The sequence below is a fragment of the Mytilus edulis genome, chromosome 1, assembly GCF_963676685.1.
Source record: "Mytilus edulis chromosome 1, xbMytEdul2.2, whole genome shotgun sequence".
Lineage (NCBI taxonomy): Eukaryota > Metazoa > Mollusca > Bivalvia > Mytilida > Mytilidae > Mytilus > Mytilus edulis.
Window position 1 is genome coordinate 73124117 of NC_092344.1, and position 23966 is coordinate 73148082.

Consider the following 23966-nt stretch of genomic DNA (forward strand, 5'->3'; position numbering starts at 1 on the left):
AACAAAAATATGTTAAAGTTGTACTAAGTACGGCTAAGATATTATAGGGTCCTACATGTACATATATCTGTTTAGTGCTCCCAAAAGGGCAAAATTTCATAAATACTGAATGTACTAAATGTACAAAAAAAACACGTATCAATGATCTTTCATGTGAACACAAATATGCAAAATACTTGGCTGGTGATACAATTGGTCATGACGAGTCTAGCGACAAAGAAGTCAGATTAATGAGGTCAGATGCGGATTGCAGTCGAAGACGGTAATGTTACTTTACAGTTACGCTAACATTTATATTTTCATTTTTTAAATTATTCCCAAGTAGTCAGCACTTCTATGTTGACATGAATTTTCATTGATATGGTCATCATATTAATTAACTGTTTACAAAACTTTGAATTTGTGAAATGTAGTACGCTCATTTCATACCTTGATTTTTCCGTAGTTTTCGTCTTTTCCTTGCTAAAAAGCATGCAGCTGCTGTCATCATAATTCCTAGAAGAAAACCTCCAATAAAAAGACCAATCTGAATCGGTAATAAAGCTCTGTTTTCATCTGTAACTGTAAAAAAATTAAAAAAAAACAAAAATCACGTAGTCTTATTAATACAACAAAGAAAAAGTTCTGGCATTTCTGATATGGAACTCTTATTTCAATTTACACTATACATGAACAATTGAGTTGAATTTATATACTCCAGAACAGACATTCTTTCATTATGGATAACTATTTCTCTAATTCTACGTCAATGTATCCCTTTCTACACCCAGTGTATAAAAACATTTAATCAATGTGTTATTCGTTTGATCTCAGTTCTTCATTGATCAAAATTCGATTATGACGTCGAATTTTTTTGCTTTCTTCTGAATTTCCTATTGTGAAGGCAGGAAAAAAGGCGATCATGCCTGATGACGTCACATTAAAAGAACACACCTTTTTGCAGATCATTCGAAAAGAAGGACTAAGGCTGTGTATTGTTTGAAAATCATTAGATAAACAGATTCAATCACTAAATCTCGTGTAATACGATATTTATCCACTCGGCGAGCCTTGCGTTTTAAATTTGAAAAATTAACTATCTCGAGTGGATAAATATCGTATCAAACTCGAAGCAGTGGTAGAATCTATATGTATCATACGAATCTATTCCTATTAAAAAAGAAAATATTCATTTACTCATAAAATAGAGTATTGTAAACTGTGGCGACATTAGTTCGCCGATGTTCAAATCTTCTAAATCGACAAGGAAGAAACAAATCGAGTGAACTTGAAAGAGGAAGGTAAAACATATTATGACTTCATGTCTGAATGTAAGTAAATTGTGTTGATTGTTACCTTTTTTCAACTCTAATATGCTATCGTTAAATTCATCAATTTAATGTTCGAATGTAAATAAACTCATCATAGATATCAGGACTTGAACTTGTTTTGCGCCTGACGCGCATTGTTTCGTCTACAAAAGACTTACCAGCAACACTCGAATAAAAAGTTAAAAAGGCCAAACTAAAGTACGAAGTTGAAGAGCGTTGAGTAATTTGATTGTTTAAATCTGACACTTGAAAAAAATCTTTAAACCTTATGGTTGATTTTAGAAGTTAAAAGTTTAAATCAGAAAGCAGATGTCGGCAGATTTTAATGCCAATATACCTTTTGATGTCTCGGTGAAGTGATATCACTTGTTGTGAAAATGCTACATGTATGACAGATAGATACAGAAAAGACAAAATCTTTGCTCTCTAACGAACCATCTCCTTAACCAAGTCAATAAAACAATGACAAAATCAGTGAGATAACAGATTTTTCTGAAAGCTTTTGTTCTTTGTTTACACAAAGCGAAGACTTAAAATATCATGTTGAAGCTTCTAAGACTCTATCGAGTAACTAACAAAAATAAAAATCACATCATAATGAAATATAATCGTTCCAACTCAGAGTGCAGGTAATACTAATTTTAAATCATATGACTAGAAAGTCCCTTTCTAAAGGTGTAGGTTCAGTCAGACCCCATTTTGGTCCCAAAATATAGCAGTTTTACAAAATTTTGAACATGTAATCTTTTAGCTATTTACTGGGGAAGAGGGACGAAAGATACCAGAGGGACAGTCAAACTCATAAATCAAAAACAAACTAACAACACCATGGCTAAAAATTAAAAGGACAAACAGACAAACAATAGTACACATGACAAAACATAGAAAACTAAAGAATAAACGACGAACCCCACTAAAAACTAGGGGTGATCTCAGGTGCTCCGGAAGGGTAAGCAGATCCTGCTCCACATGTGGCACCCGTCGTTTGCTTATGAGATAACAAATCCGGTAAATAGTCTAATTCGGTAGGTCACATTTATGAAAGGGAAGGGAATTGTAGTTACGACGAAAGGAACATATCCGATATCATTTGTGAAACGGTTATTCCATAACGGTCAACCAACTCGTGATGGCGTTCGTAACATTTACGAAGAGATGACTTCACCATTTGGAACTCTTGATTTAATAGCTTCCTTGTGAGCAACAACCCTCTATCAAGAAAATCATGATAGGAAATGCAAGCACGGGAATATCATATCAATTGGGAGATATATACACCGTATGCAGGTGCTGCTGGAATGTTGCTACTTAGAAATGGAAAGTTCTCAATTGGAAAACTGAAATCACCCTTTTGTCGTAAAGTTTTGTTTTCAATCGACCCTCATTGTCAATTTCTAGCTGTAAGTCAAGATATGAGGCCGACTTAACTGTATCTGTTGTATCCTTTATCTCTAGTTCAATGGGATAAATGCGTTCGACGAAGTCACCAAATTTTGAATTATTTAGTAACAAAACATCATCTATATAGCGGAAAGTAGAGTTAAAGGATATTGCTTACTTCTTATCTTTCTTCCTAAGAAGTTCCTGTATGATGTCAGCTTCATAATAATAAAAAGAAACAAGTCGGCAAGAAGATTGGCACAATTCGTTCCCATCGGAATGCCGATAGTCTGTTGAAAAAGAAGTCCTCCGAACGTAACAAATATGTTGTCAATCAAGAAATCAAGCATCTTGATAATGTCAGTTTCAGAGAATTTTTTGTTTGAATCAGAGTGATCCTTTACTAATTAGGATTTTTCCCTTCCTAAGACAAGATACTTGTATCTTCGTTGGCCATTCTGTTTTATGAAACAAAGCAATACCAACTCTTTCAATTTGAAATGCGGAATATTTGTATAAAGTGTAGAATGTAGAAAGTATAATGCTTCTGCTACATAAATATGGGCTGTTTTTGACAATACAGTGCACATATATCGGGTACTTACATCATTAAGTCATGCTAAATTACTGAAATCTTCACAATTTTAGCATTTTAGATAAATTTTAGACGGTTTCCGTCTTTAATGAAAGTAGCCGCATTCGTGTTCATTCATAATATTGAAATGTAAGTTGTATTTGATGATAATACATAACATATATAAAGTTTGAGGATGAACACGGATGCGGCCACTTTCATTTTTGACAAAAAAACATCTGAAAAGTGACGTTTTTTGGCATATTTGATAGATTTATCATACTTAAGCTTGAATCGGAGCGTTTTTAATGACTAAATCAGTTAAAATTTTTCATATACACTAATTGAATCAATTGAAATAAACACTTAAGTGTTTAAAAAGTGTTCAAAATCTTTCGTTAGATGAACCTGAAATTTGAGGCCAAAATCGGCCCTTACCGGACCTACTCCTTTTCATTATTCTATGAAAAAGTAAAATCACAAAAATACTGAACTTATAGGAAGATCAATTGGGAAAGTCCATAATCACATGGCAAAATCAAATAACAAAACGCATCAAAAACGAATGGACAAAAACTGTCATATTCCTGACTTGGTACAGGCATTTTCAAATGTAGAAAATGGTGGATTAAACCTGGTTCTATAGCGCTAACCCTCTCACTTTAATGACAGTCTCAGAAATGAAACGTCAGAGAAAATAGCTTGATACATCATGCTTTAAGAAGTAAATGGTTGCTAGGGACATATCTGCAATTATTGTTTCTCTAATAGTCTTTCAGGAAAATATAAGAACAATAACACATCCTTGTTTATTCCCATTGTTCCAAGTCAGTGTTTGGGTCGTATCATTTTCTCATTAATATTGTTCTACCAGAAATGACTGAATTATTTTCAGAAACTGGTATCACATCTTTCAAAATTTAAATTTCCATATGATAGTCCGAAGAACAAATATGATTTGTAGGTAAATGAAACACTTCTGGCTATGGGTTGATAGGATACAAAAATTGAATAAACTGATGCCATCATAATATAGGAATATAAACTTCGACCTTATTTATTTTCTATTATAATCTGAAGGATTAATTGATCCATCTTTAATATATATGTCTTAATTATATAATAATGATGACAAAAAAAAAACACCCCTAAAAAACAAACAAACTGAACAACCGGTGGGAAGTAAATGTTACACTGAGATAACGAAAACGAGTGCATAAAATGGATGTAAAATTAGCAGTCAGTTCGTTGTTCGTTATTCGATTTACAATAATCAACCGGGGGCTAGCAGTCGGTTCAATATGAAACTTTATTAGTTGAAAAAAAATAAAAATGTTAAAATACTCGATAACATTAAAAGCATTATAGTCATGATTAACAGGAATAACAAGATATGAATGAACTCGTTTTATAACCCTTTCCAACTGTCTTACATTCTTGTTGTCCTAAGTCTCAAATATAAACCGTCTGTAAATTGCACATTTGTCTTTATGTAAAACAGATTTTTATCAATAAAATGAAACCAAAGATGAACTTTTATACATGTGATTTCTATAAACAAAAACAAATATTCACTCCATTACCATTTGAAAGTATAATTCAAAATAACTACGGGAAGCCACAAAAATATTGTCATTTGTTAAGTTTAAAGATAGTAAGTTAATATAAAGACGCCAAAAGTTATTTCGACTATCAAACTGACACTTTCAGTCTCTGTAAATAAAGCATAAATTTGAGAATGGAAATAAGGAATGCTTAAAAGACACAACAACAACTATCGAAGGGCAGAAAAAGTCGAAGGCCATTAATGGGTCTTCAACACAGTGGGAAAATCCCGCACCCAGAGGCCCCTTAACAAAAATGTGTACTAGCTAAGTGAATATGGACTTCACAAAATATATAAATGAACTATAATAATAATATTAGAAATATATATACAAGAGAAACAAAGGACAGAGGCTCCTAACTCGGGACACGCGCAAAAATGCGGCGAGGTTAAATATATTTTTGATATCTCAACCTTCCTCCTATATATGTAGTAAAGTAGAACAAACACACAACAATACAATGCATTTTAAAGTCCAATGTCAGAATATGTGTTTTCTTTTGTTTCCCTTTTTTTCTTTTTTATTTATTAGCAGCTAAATGGATAATACTTTGAAGATTAAGAGTTCAGGGAGTTGAACCATCTCCATTTGCACTTTAGTGTATATTTTGACGTTTTTTAGCTATAAAGTGACTATATATATTTAAAGGGGGCTTTCCTTAAGTATCCTATATATAGTTGTATATATAAATTGAGTGATTCTTTGTTCTTGTTTCTGGAAAAGCATGTATAAAAGTTCATCTTTGATTGCATATTATCGAAACAAATCAATATTCAAAAAGACAAATATATAAAAGAAGATGTGGCATGATTGCCAATGAGACAACCGTCCACGAAAGACAAAACTGACACAGAAATTAACAACTATAGGTCACCATACGGCCTTCAACAATGAGCAAAGCCAAGACCGCATAGTCAGATATAAAAGGCCCCGAAATGACAATGTAAAACAATTCAAACGAGAAAACTAACGGCCTCATTTATATAAAAAAAAATGAACGAAAAAAAATAAGTAACACATAAACAAACGACAACCACTGCATTACAGGCTCCTGACTTGGAACAGGCACATACATACGTGTACGATTTATATAGGGGTTTATGTTTGAATACATGATATACTGAAGTGGTCATAACATCATTCCCAACACATGTTTCTCCATTTTTGTTAACTAGGGCTACCGTGCTTTTAATGTTATCGACTATTTACCTTTTTTATTATTTTCCAGAAAATGTTAATATTGAACTGACTGCTGGCAGCCGTTTTGGATATTGAATATACTAACTTGACATACATGTACATTAAAGTTTCTCTTGTTAAGCATGAACCCCGACCTACCTCAATCAGGGATTATTTTTTTAATCAGAGAACATACAGGTCCTGCAATTTTCCACACACTGTTTGATTATGATATATGTATTTTTTTTCGTTTTTGAGATTTCTTACTATTTCTGTTGCGCAATACTGAGTAATTCGGTTTATACGGTATATACTGTTTTCGCGCTCTTTTCATTTCATCGAGATTTCACAAACAAAACTTGTTCGACAACTTTACTAAATTTAGATTGTAATATTGAGCTTTGTATAAATCCTAACTCTTTTTATTTTCTTTTTGTAGATATTAGTATGAATAGTTAAGATGAATTATATGACGCATGATGTAATATGGACTTTACTTTGATACATATGTATTTTGAAAACAACTGTTAAATTAAAACTGTATGGTGTGTATCTCCTACCATATTAGTCTTTCTTGTTTCGTTATTTAGAATGAGAAATAATTTATATTCGGACGAGCAAAGCGAGCAAAGTGAGAAAGAACATAATGCTATACATAGGGAGTAAAATCTGTAAGCCTCTCCTACTTCTTCCTACCTTCGCATGCTACGCCGTGCCAGCCCTTTTGACAACCTCCAGGTGGACACTCTCCTGTTAACATATTACAAGGACCAGTCAAGCAGTAACACTTCCATGCACAATTGTAACCGAAATACCAATCATTACATGCTACAATACAACCAATATGTTATCGTATATAAATGAAATAACGGATTTGCTTTAGAAACATGAAAATATTGAAACGGTCTTTCTAATTCTTAGCTTTATAAATGTAATATACTTTGGAAAATTTCATACGCCAGTTTTATTTGTGCCATATCAATATCATTGTTATAACTAATTACCGTGTCGGAAAGTCAGAATCATATAATTTCTTTATCTGAACGTTTGTTTTATGAGAAATGTGTAAGTTGTCTGACCCTGTTAATATATGTTTTGCAATCGTTAGTAGAACCTAAAATAATTCATGTCTATATAATGTGAAATCCTGTTAGTTTTACGTACATTGATTTACATGTACGACGTCACACTCTGGTATCAGATATAATCATAGCTGTTATTGTTGACTGATGTATGGAATATTATAGGTGTCATGTTGTCACAAGAGTAAACGTCAAATTCACTTTTTCCTAAAGGAAATGTGTATGTAATGGTGTGTCGCAAAAAGAATCCTTGATATAAATTTAGAATTTCGATACCTTTTTTTTTTATTTCTGGGCACCAGTTCTTTGAATTTACAAAAAAAAAAACGAAGCTGCATAAATTTTCTTGTTTTGAAGGTGAACGAAAGGTTAAAACATCTTTAAAAAGGTTAAAGTTATTATTCTTGTAATTATAAATTATTTGTCATAATTTAAATTTATTCATTATTTTTTTTAATTCCATTATGTTTGATTCCGTAGAAATCGAAGCTGCGACACAATACCACCTATCATAGCATATACATAATGCAAGATCAAACAGAACATTTACCCCCGATTTTATTTTATCTATACGACTAAAATAACGAGGTCCAATTTGTTAACTGGCATGACGTTAACACGATTAATTAAAGAAATCAACTGTATTAATTCATGTTTCTAATATAGGATAATGGTATTGATTAACAATTACACCATATCTCGTCCTTTTGTTTTCCAAATAATTAAATTTACACATACTTCACTAGTTCGGGATCAAATTTGATACCGATTCATGTGTTTCTTTATCTATATCTTCCCGCTCCGACAGGTGTACCCATAAAGGTGTTTTGCAATCTTCTATATAAACAGAACAAAATCACATATTAACGTCGTGATTATAAGGGATAGACACACCTAACATCAATGATTGTCAAATGTAGGTTCCGCTTATATAAAGAAATCAAGGATATTACAAAAGAACTGTGTGTACAGAAATCATTCCATCAATGAATACCTGTATGCGTAGTCGTGTATATTGGTATGACAAATATAGTTTCATATACCTTGATCACATGATTGACCACGCCATCCTTCCTTGCATCCTTCTGGTGAACATATCCCATTATCATTGTCGCAGGGTTTCTCAAGACAGTGACATTGTCTTGTACAATTATTACCGAAATACCAATCGTCACAACCTACAATGTAACAGATAAACAAACATTAAAATTTCAAAAATAAATAAAATTCAAAAACATCATATTTTGTTATACATTGTACTAGAAAAAATTGACACGTACATATCTATAAATCATGCGTTCATAGTTTTACCTTTAACCTAGTATTGTTTAATGAAAATGCAAACAGAATAGGCGCAGTATAACATCATGGAAGTGCATTATAATAGTCTGAGGCATGTTTGATCTTCTTTTAGATTAAACACTTGTTAAAGCTGTAACAGTTAAGAGTACATAAAATTGAGAATGGAAATGGGGAATGTGCCAAAGAGACCACAACCCGACCATAGAAAAAAAACAACAGCAGAAGGTCACCAACAGGTCTTCAATGTAGCGAGAAATTCCCTCACCCGGAGGCGTCCTTCAGCTGGCCCCTAAACAAATATATACTAGTTCAGTGATAATGAACGTCATACTAATTTCCAAATTGTACACAATAAACTAAAATTAAAATAATGCAAGACTAACAAGGGCCAGAGGCTCCTGACTTGGGACAGGCGCAAAAATGCGGTGGGGTTAAACATGTTTGTGAGATCTCAACCCTCCTCCTATACCTCTAGCCAATGTAGAAAAAGTAAACGCATAACAATACGCACATTAAAATTCAGTTCAAGAGAAGTCCGAGTCTGATGTCAGAAGATGTAACCAAAGAAAATAAACAAAATGACAATAATACATAAATAACAACAGACTAATAGCAGTTAACTGACATGCCAGCTCCAGACTTCAATTAAACTGACTGAAAGATTATGATTTCATCATATGAACATCAGGCACAATCCTTCCCATACATTTTTGGTTTTGTGTACCCATATTGAAGATTTTGTTTTTACACATAAATCAAATTAGATTAAAAAAAAAAAGGCAAGAGAATTAAATTCAAAGCAACTAACTATTCGTTAATAGTGACATGCATATGACCAAGATTATGGTTACGTCTTATGATCATACAAAGCTGACAAAACCTTTTATGATTATCAAATTTCCTAGTTTGCTTCCGCGACAGCACTTGCTGATTTTTTTCTCATGTGTTCTCGTAAACACTATTAACTTTGCTACATTATTGATATTGATATATTTGCACTCTATATCTATTTATTTATTTATCTATTTTTAAATGTGTATCTGTTTGTGAAATTAACATTACTATTTCATTGATATTATCCATCAAATGGTGCAATATTTTGTAATACTAGATTCTAGTATATGCAATTTTAAAACAAATCCATACTTAACGTACTTGTGTTGCAGTATTCCCCGATTTCATAACCAGGCTTGCAGCTAGTTTTGTTATCACACAATCCATTAACATTATCGCACAAAGTTGATATACATCCGTCACAAAATCCTAAACAATTTCTCCCAAAGCTACCGTTAGGACATTCTGAAAAAAATATATGACTTTGTGTGACTTCGCAAAGAAGAATATAGTTCATCGCATTGAATGTAAAGATTCTGGTAGTTAATTGTCATTGTTTTTTTTTACTGTTTTTTGTTATAAGATAGTCTAACTAATTTCATTCAGTTTTAAAGCTACTTCGAAAAAACTGTAACAAATCGAAGATTCAACTTCCCCTTATTCATAGAATTGGAAGGTTTGAATAAGAACAAACCACGGAATAAACATAATCAGTATTTTATTATAATGATTTTCATGTGATTAAAAATAAATATCATGCTTTTTGGTTTGAATAAAGTATATCACATGATCTTATAAACATATTTTCTTTGTACTTGTTTATAAAAAAAGAAATAATACTTATAAATAACACAAACTTATTGTACAGTCGAGTCCCTTCCATCCATCATTACATTCACCAATACATTCTCCATTCATGCGATTACATGTTGGATTTAAGCAGTTTGTTGAGCATGCTTGAAGACAGTCCTTGCCATAAGTACCACTTGAGCATGCTGTAATGTACATGTCGAAAATATATATGAAATAGTTTCCATATATGTATAATTGCTCTACAAATTCAACCTTACCTTAAGCTTCTTTTCAGAGTCCACACGTTTTCAATTCAATGTGGTTTTTAAATGATACATTTAAATAACAAAAGAACCACTTAAGAGACTGAAAAATATAATTCCATTTGAATGTAATTGTTTGGTAAACTTTAATCTTGATCGAAAAACTATAGTGACTTTAAGTTGTTTAAACCAAAAGTATAAAACGTGTGTACAAATTGGTCCTAATTTAGTCAATAGGGCATGCAAAACCTTTAAAGTTTACCATCCCTGTATTCGCTGCACGTGGGAAAGGGAATATAACGCACTTTCGATTGGGTCTGATTTTGATAGCGACGCCATTTAGTGCTCTTCACCGGTTTTTCATTTTACAGTTTTACAGAAATTGACAAATTATATTGATCTCGTAAAAAAAATAACCAAGCTAAATTATTCACAATGAAATAATTGTTCTTTTATTTATTTATTCATTTATATATTTTTCAATATCATGAATATGTCACTTTTGTAAAATCTACATTTATATCTCATTGACGTTATCTTTCAAATTGTTGAATATTTTGTAATATCAGATACATGTATATGCAATTTAAAAATAAAATCCATACTTAACGTACTTGTGTTGCAATATTCCCCGATTGCATAACCGAGCTTGCAGCTAGTTTTGTTATCACACAATCCATTAACATTATCACACATAGTTGATATACATCCCTCACAAAATCCTGAACAATTTCTTCCAAAGCTACCGTTGGGACATTCTAAAAAATATGTGCGACTTCAGAAGGAAATATATAGTTCAGAGCATTGAATGTAAAGGTGTCGGTAGTTAATTAGGTCTTTCCACTTTTCTGTGGAAAGACCTATTGTTTTTCTTCTGATTATTTTTTTTTTCTTCCGCCTAATTTTGTTCTTGCGATAAACATTTGTTTCGCAATATGTCGCTTAGATATTTGGTATATGATATCGAACAGTTTATGCGCTTTTGAAATTTACCCTGCGTAAACGAATACTTTTCTTTGTAGGAGTTATCTCCCCAAACACTGTTTTCCTTGTTAGCGCATCTCCTTCGCAACCGTAAAAGATTATGACAAATTTATTTTACAAAATTGCTCGTTATATCCTTCGCATGATTTGTCCTATTTTGACCGAAGCGATATGACCGCTCCATATGAGAGTTATTTCCCCTTATGCATCTGATATAAGTGATATGAATTTCTATCTTATAAATCATAAGTGATAGAGACCTAGGATCTTTTGATTTGAGGTCCTTGGTCCCAAAAAATGAAAATTAGGTCAAGGTCAAAGGTCAAGGTCATATTCTAATATTTGAATTTGGCTTATTTTCACTTATATCCAAAGACTGTATAAGATATCAACAAATTATTTTTACTAAATTGTTAGTTGCGACATGTCGTAAGATGTAAATTTTGATTGCAAGCGTACGTTGAATGTAAAAGGGAGTTTTCTCCCCTCTTGTATTTAAAAATACGCGTTTGGTGATATAACTCATTAACTAAATATAATAAAGACCTATGGTCTTTTGATTTGAGGTCCTTGGTTTATGACCTTGAAATTGATCTCAAGGTCATAGCTTAATTTGACGTTCTAGATTTTGACCTTTTCTTTTATTCTATATGTATACATGATAAAGATATACAACTTTTAGAAAAAGGTATCAAACCATTTAACCTTGTAAAAAACAACCGGAAGTGACCTTTTGTAAACCGGAAATAGCTATTTTTTTGTACTTTATTAATATAAAAGTATATAGAACCAGATATTTTTGGAATCAGTGTCAAGTAAATATTCAAATATAATCGGAAGTAACATTTTTCAAACCGGAAGTAACAAATTATCTCCCTTATTTAAAAAAAATGTATGGAAACAATATATTTTTGGAATCAGCTTACTAGGAGCTATCATTTGACGATTGAAATGACATTTTAAACTTAGTTTCACAACTTTTCATATCAAAATACATTGTTTTGATGGAAAGACCTTCAATTGTTCTCTGAACAATTGGTTTTTAATTGTCATTGTATATTTTTACTGTTTTTTTGTAAGATAGTCTAACTAATTTCATTAGGTTGAAAAGCTACTTCGAAAAAACTTGAAAAAATGAAATATTCAACTAACACTTTACTTATTCATAGAATTTGAAGGTTTGTAATCAGTATTTCGTTATATCGATTTTCATGTAATTATAGACAAATATCATGCTTTCTGGTTTGAATGAAATATAACACATGATCTTATAAAAATATCTTTTTATTTATAAAAAAAAAAGAAATAATACTTATAAATAACACAAACTTATTGTACAGTCGAGTCCCTTCCATCCATCATTACATTCACCAATACATTCTCCAGTCATGCGATTACATGTTGGATTTAAACAGTTTGTTGAGCAAGCTTGAAGACAGTCCTTGCCATAAGTACCACTTGAACATGCTGTAATGTACACGTCGAAAACATATATGAAATAGTTTCCATATATGTATAATTGCTCTACAAATTCAACCTTACCTTAAGCTTATTTGCAGAGTCTACACGTTTTCAAAGCAATGTGGTTTTTAAATGATACATTGTAATAACAGAAGAACCAATTAAGAAACTGAAAAATTCTAATTCCATTTGAATGTAATTGTTTGGTAAACTTTAGTCTTGGTTCAAGAGCTCTGAAGACTAAAAGTTTTTTTGAAGCCTCTAAAGTATACCATCCCTGTAGTAGCTGCAAATGTGAAAAGGAATTTAACGCACTTTTGACTTTGGTCTGTTTTGATATCTACGCCATTTAGTGTTTTTCAACGGTATTACATTTTACAGTTTTACAAAAAATTGACAAAGTATATTCACTGATTTTAGCGTTTAGCTTTATCATCAAGTTTATGTATGTTTGAGTTGTAGAACTCTGATGTGATTTTGAACCTAAGCAAGGAAGAACTTTGTTTTTGGCGCGTACTGTTCGGATGAAAAATAATCATAAAATGCGTAAAACTTAAATCACAAATCTATTTTTATTTTAAGCATTGTTTTATGTTTTTACTTTGCTTTATCCATGTTATCTTCAGCTTTAATAAGTGTGATATGTTTGGTAAACGGTTTTCCTTTTTTTAGTTGCGGGCCGTTTTGTTTATTTTTCTCTATTTAACGGATGCCATATTTGTATAAGAATATATCTATATGAAGTTTGATAATCTTGCAGTCAATTTTGATGATCGATCGAATTTATCCATCCAAAGCCGAAAAATGCATAACAAAATATGTTATTTATAACATTTGTTTATACCTTCTTTACACTCATCACCAGTCCATCCGTATAAACAACCAAATATGCAAATCCCAGTTTCAAGGTCACATGGTCCGTGGCAGTTTTCTGGGCACCTTTGATCACAGACCGGACCATAATGTGTGGGAGGACAACCTGAAAGACAAAGAAGTAAAAAAAAAAGAAGAAAAGGTCGTGTTACTATAGAAATATTTACTCCTACATTTCAACCTAACAAATATTTTGTCGATAAAAATCCAGCATTTTGATTAAACCGTCCTTGCATTATTTGTTTTTGGAATCGTCGTCCATTTAAATGCGATTGTTAATGAACGCCTGAAAAGCTTTGATCTATTTAGATAAAAAAAAAGTCTTGAACTTTCGTACACAGTCGAGTGCAACAGTGGAAAATTAGTTTTAAAAAATATTTTTCTGTTGCTTTACAGTTTCTACTGTTAAAATCTTTTTTTACTCCGTTTTTTTTTTGGATGGTGGATCAGTTTTTGTGTTACGGCGATAGCAGCGATTTGTACATGTTCACCAAATCATTTTGGTCAGTTTAAATTAGAAGTGTAATTTCTAAATAAGAGATCTGATGTTTGAAAATGTTGACAGTATCAAAATCAGTAATTAACAATCGCACGATCGGGTTCACATTTCGATTGCAAATACAAAACTATTTAACGTTGAAATTTAACGATAGCATGTGTTATTCAAATGTCCGAAGAGAATAACATTTTAAATATTGAAATTCTTCGTTAGATGTGTCTTTAAAACAAATCATACAAAAGAAACATTGCAAAGTTGAAGACGATAATTTTGTTGACAAATGTTTCTCTGATATGTTTGAAAATTTCTTCTTTTGTATTTTAACTGTTTTCCGAATAAATCTGAGCAGCGAAACTCTTTTCCTATCTTTTGAGATTTAATAAGTATAATATGATACTTACTTACTTACATGGTGGAATATACAAACATTTTAAGAAATTTTCGGTATGATTGACATAGAAAAGTTGAAAAAAATAATATTTGACTAATACGAAAATTTTACACTTAAAGATTTTAAAATCTTGCATTTTGTATCACTTTGTTTCCGAAATATACATTTTAAACACTTTTACAGTAGGAAGTCACAGATTGAGTTTAAAATTTAGAAATTCAGAATCAAAACTTAATAATTTTACATATGAGAAAGGTAACAAAAAAGTAAAATATCAGAAAACCGAAATGTGGGGACATTGAAAATCGTCAAGTTTTTCATTTCATTTGGTTTTTCAATCAAATTCTTAATTATATGCATTAAATCTGTCAATGTTTACCATCTATTGAGATTTTGTGTTTAAAGAATATTCCAGACTGTATTTTTTTGTTAAAAGTATTCATAATAATATCATAGATCAACAGATCATGTTTTTAATCATTTAAATGTACTATTGATTCATTTATTTTCGTATGAACCATTGTTCGTGAATATAAGATTTTATCATACAACCAATTCGCAATTCGTTAAACATTTTAATTTGTGGTTTCTCTTTACCCAGGTTATCTACGCAATTGGTATCCAACGAATAGTAATGAATTCACAGACATATGTCAACAAGTAGAAAGTATAGATTTGAAAGAGCATTTTTAAGTATAAATCTTTTTTTTACTACAACCAAGTTTTTTGAAAAGAATGCAAAACATTTTACAAAGTAAAACATGAAAATATCAGATTATGATAATTACAATAAATCGAGTGAATAAAGAGGTTTTACATACAAATTTTTGGAACCTCAACATAAATTTTTACTATTTGACCTAAAAGTATACAATTCTAAGTGTAGGGAAAGCCAGAATATTCATTTTTTTGTTATAGCAGATATTGTCTTAAGAGCACTGTTTGATGCAGTATAAAGTTTCACTGTTTGATGCAGTATAAAGTTTTCTGTACCTGAGATGTATTCTTATATCATTTTACCATGAAACACATTTATATGGGAATTGTGTTTTGCGAATCTTTTTCAGTCCGAATCTATAAACTTTTTTAAACGTTATGTCAAGCTTCACGTGTAGGTCATATCTTGATCTTGCTCATAGATTAATAGTGTTTTCTGTATATTTTACTGTCATGCAAATTATGACGGTACATGTTAAGTATTTCTTTGTTATATACATTTGCGCTGCTAGTTTTCTCCTCTGAATTTGATATTCATTTCGGGGCCTTTAATAGCTGACTATACGCTATGGTTTTGTTCGTTGTGGCAGGCCATTTATTCTTAGTTGTTTTGCTCACTTTGACTTTTAATAAATGCCGCAAATCCATGATAAAATGTCAATCAAAGAGTATTATAAGCAAATTTACTAACACTATACCTTTATAAAAGCTTCTTGTCAAATCGTTGACAACAATGCTTGATAAACACACACTTTAGAAAATGTAGTAATGTTATACAGATCGATACATTATAGCATATGAAGACACTTACCACCGATTTCTATTTCACACAATTCGACCATATTATTTCCACTTAAAAATGGTGGTACATATGTCAAATAGTTGCAAACAGCGAAAGTAATTATGTCTGTGTCCAAACGTAGTCCACTGTACAATAAAGTGCCACTATTCCACTTGTCAGTGGTATTAGAGCAATAGACAGCATGATTATTGTCAGCAGTTGTTTTATCTATAAAAGACAAGAAGCAGAAAAATGATATAACATTTTGTTAATTTTACTTTTAGTGTTTACTAGTAGTTTCAAATTATACTTACAACCAATTTGTCGTATATGGTCCGTCTACAATTTCGATGTTGGTGTACTGCAACACCAATGACCAATGTAAGGCAGATGACCAATATCCTACCGACAAATATCATGACGCTACATCGTTTATGGACAGGCCCAACTTGGTTCGTATTCCTTTTTTGCAAACATCAGGTCGTTGGTATTTTTTTATAATTTGTTTAAAATGTTGTTAAAATAAGGTCTCATAGAGCTTATAGTAGCATGCGGTAATAATTCTGTTCATTGTTGAAGGCCGTACGATAACAGTTACTTTTTTCATTTTTTCTCTCTTTGGGTTGAATAGAGGAATTACTCTTTATCATATCACATCTCCTAATTGTTATATTACAGAAGCAGTTATTTGTTTTAGGAATACGATTGTGAAATAACCATTTTTTTCCTGTGCTGGTTTTTATTCTACATTATTTTGTACCAGCGTGTTGTCCTACTAATCAATGTTACTTTTTTGTTAGAAATGGGAAGATTGAGCTAACGAAAAGAATATGATAAACCTTTATAGAAATGTGCCTGTTCCAAGGTTTGAACTGTGATCATAGTGATAACCATGCACTGTCTAATGCAATCATTATAATAATATTATCTTTGTTATTTTTAAAATGTTGTTTCATTGATAGATCTTTGATTGTTAATGTTCAATTTATTCACAACTTTTATAGACTCGTGTTTTGTTTGGTTACTGATCATATTGATATATACAAATATATATTCTCTGATGCCAATCTATCCAAAATGACTTTTCATTTAAAAAAATATAAAAAGCTGTATAAATCTACGATCTAGCTATAGTGTCACTTTATATATAGCAAAAACATACCAAGCAACAAGATACATGTTTTTAAAATGTGCATGTAACTGCGCATGCGATTCTAAAATATTTTACTTTTTCAAATCAACAGCCAAAAACAAAAGCTTCGTAGAAAGAAAAAATAAAATTACAAGCTTGATAGGTACATTTTGCTCATATTATATACTTCAAAACAACTAATCGTGATCTGCTCACCTCTACCAAAAACAATATGCACAGTAGTTATAGTACTTAAAGATTCAAATTCAATCTGCAAGTAGGAACTGGTTGCAGTAGAAGAAAATATAATACAAGTTGATATGAGTCCATCGACTGAAAGTCCCGCATTACTTTGACCCACAGGAAATATGTTTACTGTTTGATTGTAAGCCAAATTATCTGCAAATTAAATAAGTGTATAATTATGTTTACAAAATAATGTAAAGGAGTAGGTTCAGTAAGACCCCTTTTTGGCCCCAAAATATAGCAGTTTTACAAAATTGTTTAAATGTAAACTATTAGTTATTTTTTGGAAGGTATAATGCCTCTGCTACATAAATATGGGCTTAGTTTGGCTTTACAATGCACATATATCGGGTACTTGCATCATGAAGTCATGCTAAATTACTGAAATCTTCACAATTTCAGCATTTTAGTTAAATTTTAGACGGTTTCCGTCTAAAATGAAAGTGGCCGCATTCGTGTTCATTCTTGATATTGAAATGTAAGTTGTGTTTAATGATAATACATAACATATATAAAGGTCGAGGATGAACACGGATGCGGCCACTTTCATTTTTGACAAAACCATATGAAAAGTGACAGTCTTTGGCATATTTGATAATTTTTTCATATTTAAGCTTGAATCAGAGCGTTTTCAATGAGTGAATCAGTTAAAACCTGTCACAAAAAAAATTGAATCAATTGATATAGACATTTAAGTGTTTAAAAAGTGTCCAGAATCTTTCGTCAAATGAACGTGAAATTTGAGGCCAAAACCGGCCCTTACCGGACCTACTCCTTTAGTAAATTCCTTTGCCATATATTGAAAAAAAGAGAAACAACTATATAATAGCAGTGCAACTTTATAACACAGATGGATTACTTTTTTTTTGAATAGGAATAGATCAAAATCATATTTGACCACAACAATTAAATAAAAATACTACACGAATTTCGAATTGTCGTCAATATGTAATATCATCGTGATTTTAAAAAAAAATAAGAAAAAAATACATGAACGTTTACATGTATCATTATAAAAAATAGCAACTCTAAAAACGTCTTAACATTTAACAATATCATCAACGAAGCTAAGTGTATACCAAAACGTCCAAAACGTTTATAGTATATAAATTTATATCAATGATATGGCAAATTGACAGAGTAGAATAGTCAAATTTCGTAATGGTATAGAAACCCTTTATGCTATAATTATCATTATCACAAGGCAGCTGTGGCGTTCCATGGTCTAGACAGGATCTGAGAACTAGAGAAAGAGTATATTTAATTTACAAACAAACGTATAAGACTCAGTCATGAAGTTCGCACAGTTGTGAAGATTCGTCATTGAAATGACAATAGAACATACAGCCCGTAACAGAGAAGTGATCGAATTGATGTTTCTTTACCGTCAAAATTAGCTATGTTATCGACAAACTTACTTGAGTAGTGACCGAACTATTGGTACTTTAACGTTAAAAAGATTGACAATGCTGACAAACTTTCATGTGTCGATAATCAAGTTTAATACCGATAATATTGAAAATAATTCTAATAATATGAAACAAAATATGTCCATGCACCATTTCGATTGGGCGAAAAGTAGTCATTTCTTTAAAGTCAGAACAGAAAAAAAAAGATTTATGGAAGGACGTCTTGATAGTATTATTTTCTTTAAAATTTTACCCAAAACTAAAAGAAATATACTGGTAAACAATTAAAAAGGTGTTTGATAGGAATAAAGTCCTTTATGTTTTCGGGTACAATGTGTACCGTATGTGTGATGGATTTGAATTCAATCAATAACTTTGAAATGTTTTCTCATATGTATACACAAAAGGGAGGACTGATACTTGTACTTTTATTAGAATATGTCTTCGTCCGTTTCACATGCCAACCTTTTTATAGGACAGTTTATACAGGAAAATTTTGTGGACAATTTTTTTTTCATATGACAAAATATTGAGGCAGCAGATTTTTTAAGTCAAAATCAGGGTCAGAATATTGTTTTCTAAAAACTACCAGGCCCCTTCCTCCATGAAAATTAAATGGTCCGTGGCAAAAATCAAAAGTTCCCACATGTTCAACTTCAAAATTTGACCAGATTCTATTCTTAACTGTCGGATAATATACTATAGGAGAACATAGAAAATGTCCTGTATGGGACCATTCTGTACTCATACTTCACGCGTAGTTGAGAACAAGTGTCCTCGTAGTGAACGCACCCGACTACGCGTGTAGTAAAAAGTGTACTCTTACGTTGGATACCGGGCAGTTTCTTTGTTATATCTGTACTTTATCAAATAGATGTACATGTTAATATTTACTTAATATCAAATAGGTAAAAATTATTGCTGAAAGCCTGTTCAGGGTTTCTTTCTTGTGTATGATTATATAATTTTTCACATGCCTGAACTCATTGACGATAATGTAAGGTGCTCTATTAGAAAAAAATGGATTTCTGGTTCGGGTTTGAAAAAGAAATTTCGCCTTTTCTTGAGCCTGTTTTGTACATTTAGTTTAACAGATATGATCCAATGGACATTTTCACATGGAACCTTCAGTAAATAGGTAAATGAAAAGATATGGGGTAATTTACAGAGAGACCACACTCCATCCATGAGAAAAACGGAGGGCATTTTAAAGTCTAGAGGTCTCCACGAGGCTTTCAACAAGGGTGGAATCTCACTCCTTCTGAAAAGCTCTAAATCGCCCCAACGTGTACATACGTTTGGTCATCAAGATATTCTGGTTTCTATTTTTGTGTGTCATAAACATTCAATTCGGCTTTGAATTTAATTTACCGAAACATTTCCGTACATTAAATCTTAGGACGGTCAGAAAATTTAAGGACGCAACAGATCGAAGTAAAAGTATAAGTAGTACATAGATGTTCAATAATTCAGCTTCCTGTACATGTTCATGAAGCTCTAAATTTTGAATGTTAACTTCTTTAAAAAACACCATTTTATTTACAATAAAAAATCTCAAAATGTCCGTTAACAATGAAAAGGTTTGACCATGAAAAATCACATATCTAAGAAAAGATGTCGTTTAATTTATTTTAAGAAAATTTCAGTATATCATGTCAAATTTCTTTAATTTGAGAGTTTTCTTTTAGTTACAAATGTAGCTCCATGTCTGATGGTGAAATAAAAATGAATGTCTCAGAAAGTGGTGAATTAGTTTCCATAAATGACAGATGAATCGGGCCAAGCTTAGTAATTTACAGTAAACAGACTACTGTAACATTGACGCACTCGTCGAACTGTTTAAAAGATTTTGTGTTTATGACCAAAAATTTATATACAACTTCATTTATAAATTAATCTGAATTTCATAGCGCGTCGTCACAATAATGAAAGTTATAAAAAAAAACTCTATTACCAGCAGATCTATACTTCTATAAAGAAAGTATTCTTGTACAAAAGGGTATTTATTATAAAATGGTCCTAACTATAGAATAGATAGTTTACCACAAAAATCTTAAACGGAAGTTTCGACAATTTTTAACAGAAGAGATTTGAAAATAAATTTAACTTTAAATAAACACTGAAATAATTTTAATACCTTGAAGGTGTAAAGAATAAACCAACAATCTCAATCTTTAAAAGTGTCTTCATTGCACTAACAGACGAGTTCATGTTTACAGTAGAAACAGTGGATGTGACTCCAATAAATTCATTATCATTGTAGTCATGAATATTTATCGCTTATATTAAATTGATAAAGATTTTATCGAGGTCGCACCAACTGTTTCTACAGCTAAGATCAGTTACATGTAACATGGTCCGTAGTGCATTTCTTTTAGAACATAAATGAAAATAAAAAAAAATCCCACATGCGCTTTCTCATAGAAACTTTTACAGTGTGTTGTACTACTTTTTGGGACAAAATATATCAAAATTATAGAAAACTTCATCGTCTCTAACTCTAAATATGGACAATTATATGTTTAGGGCGTCTTAAAATCTTTTGACAGCTTCCGAAGTGCTAATTTTAAATCTTTTTCAGCTGGACCAAATCACTACTTTCCTTTAAAATTCTGAACCCACATTTTTTTACAGTGTAACTTCAACCCCCCCCCCCCCTTCTATTTGCAATTTGAGGCATTAAACATGGAGAAATTATTTTGGAAGGGGTATAAAAAATTAACGGCAAGTAACCCCATGTCAAAACTAGGGACTATATGAACAACGAAAATCAAGGGACGACAATGGTGGTCTCGGACCACATGATCTCGTCGATTCGCAAGACGAAGCCATTGTTTATGACAGAACACACATTCTAGATTATGTATTTTTGTTTCCATCAGTTCGAAAGTATTTGATCATTTCAACTCCTTTGTATTTCATAATATGTGTCATGAACAAAGACATATGTTCGATTGAATAATGATTTCCTCGTTACAAATGATGGAAATTTCGGAGATCCCGTATTTGATCCTTTACCGTTAGAATGAAAATGCCAATGACAGAGGTTGATTATAAAAAATGTTTTACTGTGTTAAAAAAACTTCGACTTAAACAATGAAAACTTACACGTTGGACATGAAATATTTTGTCGATGAAGAAAATTAAATTATGTCAATTCTGAAATAAGTTTGTCGATAACGTAACTTATTCTGACGGTAAAGAAACGCGAATTCGATCACTACTCTGTTACGGGCTGTACACATCTTCAGTTTTTCATTTTTGAAACCGCTTTGCTCAACCGACCTACGCAGTAATTAAATTTAGAAATTGTACACAGAAAAGAACTTAGAGAAGACAGATTTTATTGCCACAAAACCAGGTTCAACCCACCATTTTTTCCTTTAAAAATGCCCTGTACCAAGTCAGGAATATGGTCATTGTTATATTATAGTTCGTTTCTGTGTGTATTACATTATAACATTGTGTCGTTTGTTTTCTCTTATTTTTGAGTGTAAATTCACATTGCGATAAGACGTGTCACGGTACTTGTCTATCCCAAATTCATGTATTTGGTTTTGATGTTATATATATTATTCTCGTGGGATTTTGTCTATGTGTGTTACATTTTAGTGTAATGTCGTTGTTCTCCCCTTATATTTAATGCGTTTCCCTCGGTTTTAGTTTGTTATCCCGATTTAGTTTTTTGTCCATGGATTTATGAGTTTTGAACAGCGGTATACTACTGTTGCCTTTATTTAGATAAGACAGATTTTATTGCTTATATAGCAAATATGTTACAGACCGCAAATGGTAACAAAAACATAAACACTTTATAAATTGTGTTCGTTTTGAGTGCTTTTCATGATGTGCCTTCATCCGCTGATTAAGTGAAAACCAATGATATAAGAACTTACACAGTTAACGACTTATGTGACTAAAAAGAAACTAAAATAGTCATGACTTATACATGTTATAATGCAAAATAATATCCCAAAAAATTAAACATGAAAAGCGAAGGCAATAAGTATTTCTCTATTCAGTTTTGCTTTGTCAAATAGAATGTTACATACATGAGCTTCTTGTTGACTCATATCGGGTGGTTAATTTAGGTTGAAAGAGGCATACATGAGCTTCTTGTTGACTCATATCGGGTGGTTAATTTAGGTTGAAGGAGGAAAGTATACAAAATATATATACATACATATATATAACAATCACCATATAACATATGTACAACAACTAAAACATCGTTTTGACATGACGATGCATTGCAATATTTTTTTCGTAACATGTAAAAATGTAAAAAAAAAACAACTAATATTGATGTTTTGACAAATTACATACAAAGTACCAGTTTTGTAGCACCACATGCATATTTCGACAATCAATGACTCTTCGGCACGCGACCAAAACAATTGAAAATGCAAAGCTTTTAAATAGATGAAGAGCTATAAATTAAAAAGGACAAAAAGAATAACAAAAGCAATGCTACTATACCTACATTTATTACAATATTGTCCGGCTCGTCCATGTACACACCCTTCAAAGCAAGCACCTGTATTTTGATAACAATTCCTATTCATACAGTTCGTAGAGTCACATCCCCAAACACAGCTCCCATTTGTAGGATTACAATGTTGGTCAATACATGTCGGTGGACATGGTACTGTACAGTTTTCTCCCCAGAAACCTTTCCAACATCCTTAAACACGTTTATGCAATATATTTTCTCATGTTCAGTGTAAAAAAGTATAACAAAAATAACGAACTCAAAGGTAATTGAAAACCTAATTTATATAGCATGTTTTCATTTCTGAAATGAAGACATTTAAGACACAACTATAGAACTTCTCCAAAAATCCGTTCACTAACTTTAGTTTGCTTCAACCAAATGTTATAAAACTTAAACACAATGTTTTTACAAAAAAAGTTATGCCCCTTTATAAACATGAACATTATTGAATGTATCGTTTAAACTTTCCAGCTCTTGTTTGCCTCAACAAAATGTTATGATGGATGCCACTTATACACAATGACTTTTTCAAGATTACACAGATCAAGTACGATATCGGGTGGCGTCATCTTCACTGTTCATAAGTTATGTCCCTTTATAATCATCAAAATTGTTGTATTTCACGTTTGTCTTGTAACTTTGGTTTGGCTCATAA

General features: G+C 31.5%; 1 protein-coding gene across 3 annotated transcripts in view; it reads right to left on the reverse strand.

Moving 5' to 3' along the window:
* The window catches only part of LOC139489619 (multiple epidermal growth factor-like domains protein 10), a 297206-nt gene that overhangs the window by 258707 nt on the left and 14533 nt on the right, over positions 1–23966 (reverse strand). For all 3 annotated transcript variants that reach the window (XR_011656209.1, XR_011656208.1, XM_071276227.1), the window contains 3 exons: positions 23300–23500; positions 17378–17560; positions 16060–16257 (listed from right to left, as the gene is read on the reverse strand). Coding sequence is in view for 1 of the 3 variants with exons in the window: in XM_071276227.1 (XP_071132328.1) it covers positions 16060–16257; positions 17378–17560; positions 23300–23500 (582 nt within the window). In the remaining 2 variants the exon portion in view is untranslated. The remainder of the gene's footprint in view (positions 1–16059; positions 16258–17377; positions 17561–23299; positions 23501–23966) is intronic.